General features: G+C 38.3%; 1 protein-coding gene across 1 annotated transcript in view; it reads left to right on the top strand.

Moving 5' to 3' along the window:
* Positions 1-376: 376 nt before the first annotated feature.
* Positions 377-1,734, top strand: part of LOC147642415 (short-chain dehydrogenase TIC 32, chloroplastic-like) — a 6,432-nt gene continuing 5,074 nt past the window's right edge. Inside the window, exons 1-4 of the mRNA XM_086806263.1 lie at positions 377-565; positions 1,040-1,271; positions 1,513-1,592; positions 1,681-1,734. The exon at positions 1,681-1,734 is cut by the window's right edge and continues 103 nt beyond it. Of these exons, the coding sequence (XP_086662389.1) occupies positions 430-565; positions 1,040-1,271; positions 1,513-1,592; positions 1,681-1,734 (502 nt within the window). The 5' untranslated portion in view covers positions 377-429. The remainder of the gene's footprint in view (positions 566-1,039; positions 1,272-1,512; positions 1,593-1,680) is intronic.

Genomic DNA, 1,734 nt, shown 5'->3' on the forward strand with positions numbered 1-1,734 from the left:
TACTATGTGCAGTTTTTTTTTTCACCATAGGTACACACAGTGACACAATTAATGGCCCTATGAAGTGACAAAATTTGCGAGTGAAGCAATTTACTTTTCTAAAATTTGTGAGCGTATGAATTCTGAAGAAAAACGAGGAGTTATGAAAGGGATGGCCCAACCAATGAAAGTGGGGGGTCTACAATAGTGACGGTTGAGCTATCTTTCAAGATGCGAGATTGAGAAACAAATGCAAAGGGGGGAGTGATGGAGTGCGTTGAAGAGATAGAAAGCAAAGTAGAGGTGTGGATACGACACGAGAAACAAATGCAAAGTGAAGAGTCCGGTGGGGATTCAAACAAGAGTTGTAGAGTGGCAGCGTATAAACAGCGTGCTTGTGCTGCTAATACATAAACGTAAACGCCCAAACTGACACCACCTCCTCCTCTCATGGCTTCTTCCTTCTTCTTCTTCTTCTTCTCCTCCCGCCGAAGAAAGGCCGGCGTCTTCGGCTTCAACTCGTCTTCAACGGCTGAAGAAGTCACCCGCGGCATCGACGCCTCCCACCTCACCGCCATCATCACCGGTACGCCTCCAGAGCTCTTCACTACTGTACACAAACAAATTCCTCCCCCCCCCCCTCTCTCTCTCTCTCTCTCTCTCTCTCTTGCTACTTCACTTGCATGTGCACCAAGTAAATATTTTGCTTTGAATATATATACTAACCACTAACAATCAAATGAAATGTCCATATAAAAACTTTCATCCATGAATGGAAATTCATTTTACTTGCTTATTTCATTTTATTTGACCCTTGGTTTCAATAGTAGGGGTGATTTAAGATTGTATTCATTTTGTTGAAATACCATATGGTCATAGAGAAATATTGACATAAAGAATGCTAAGGGAATCCAAAAAACATTGTTCGTGATACTATTACAATGGTATGATTTAAAAAGCATTATTATATTACAATCGTAGGATTAAGTTAATATGCACAATTGTGTTGGTTCTTAAAGACGACTAAAAATTATGTGGGACAACAATCGTAATGATATAGGTGCCTCAAGTGGAATAGGCTTCGAAACCGCTCGAGTGTTGGCATTACGTGGTGCACAAGTGGTGATGGCAGTGAGAAATGTTGATGTTGGGGAGATGGCAAAAGCATCTATCCTCAATGACACAAGGAATGCAAAAGTCCAAGTTTTGAAACTGGATCTTAGCTCAATACAATCAGTACACAATTTTTGCAATACCTTCAAGTCTATGAAAATCCCATTAAACATCTTAATGTAAGCATTGTTGTTTTTTCAATAGACCAAAATAAATCTTACACCTTCATCTCCCTCTAGGTTGTTTAGTAATAATTGTAGCAACTCTATGAAAAATAGAAACTCCATTGTATTTCGTAGGATCCAACACAAAGGAGCTTTGAAGCATTCCTAAAATCAAGAAGACCATAGTTGTAAATTTGTTATTTTATAATGATAACCAAGGATGGGTGCTACTCTAACAAATATTTTCTTTGGAAAGAAACAATGCAGGGATTATGGGCGGACCATTCCAACTCTCAAATGATGGCATAGAGTTGCATTTTGCTACAAATTATCTTGGTAAGTTGGTAATTCAATACAAATATTCATGCATCAATGGAAAACTCAATATCTTGTTTTGTGATTTTTTATAACCTTTTTCTTGTAGGTCACTTTCTATTGACAAAACTTTTGCTTGAAACCATGATTATCACTGCAAAGG

This window comes from Cibotium barometz, chromosome 1 (assembly GCF_041138505.1).
Source record: "Cibotium barometz isolate CiBa-2024 chromosome 1, ASM4113850v1, whole genome shotgun sequence".
Lineage (NCBI taxonomy): Eukaryota > Viridiplantae > Streptophyta > Polypodiopsida > Cyatheales > Cibotiaceae > Cibotium > Cibotium barometz.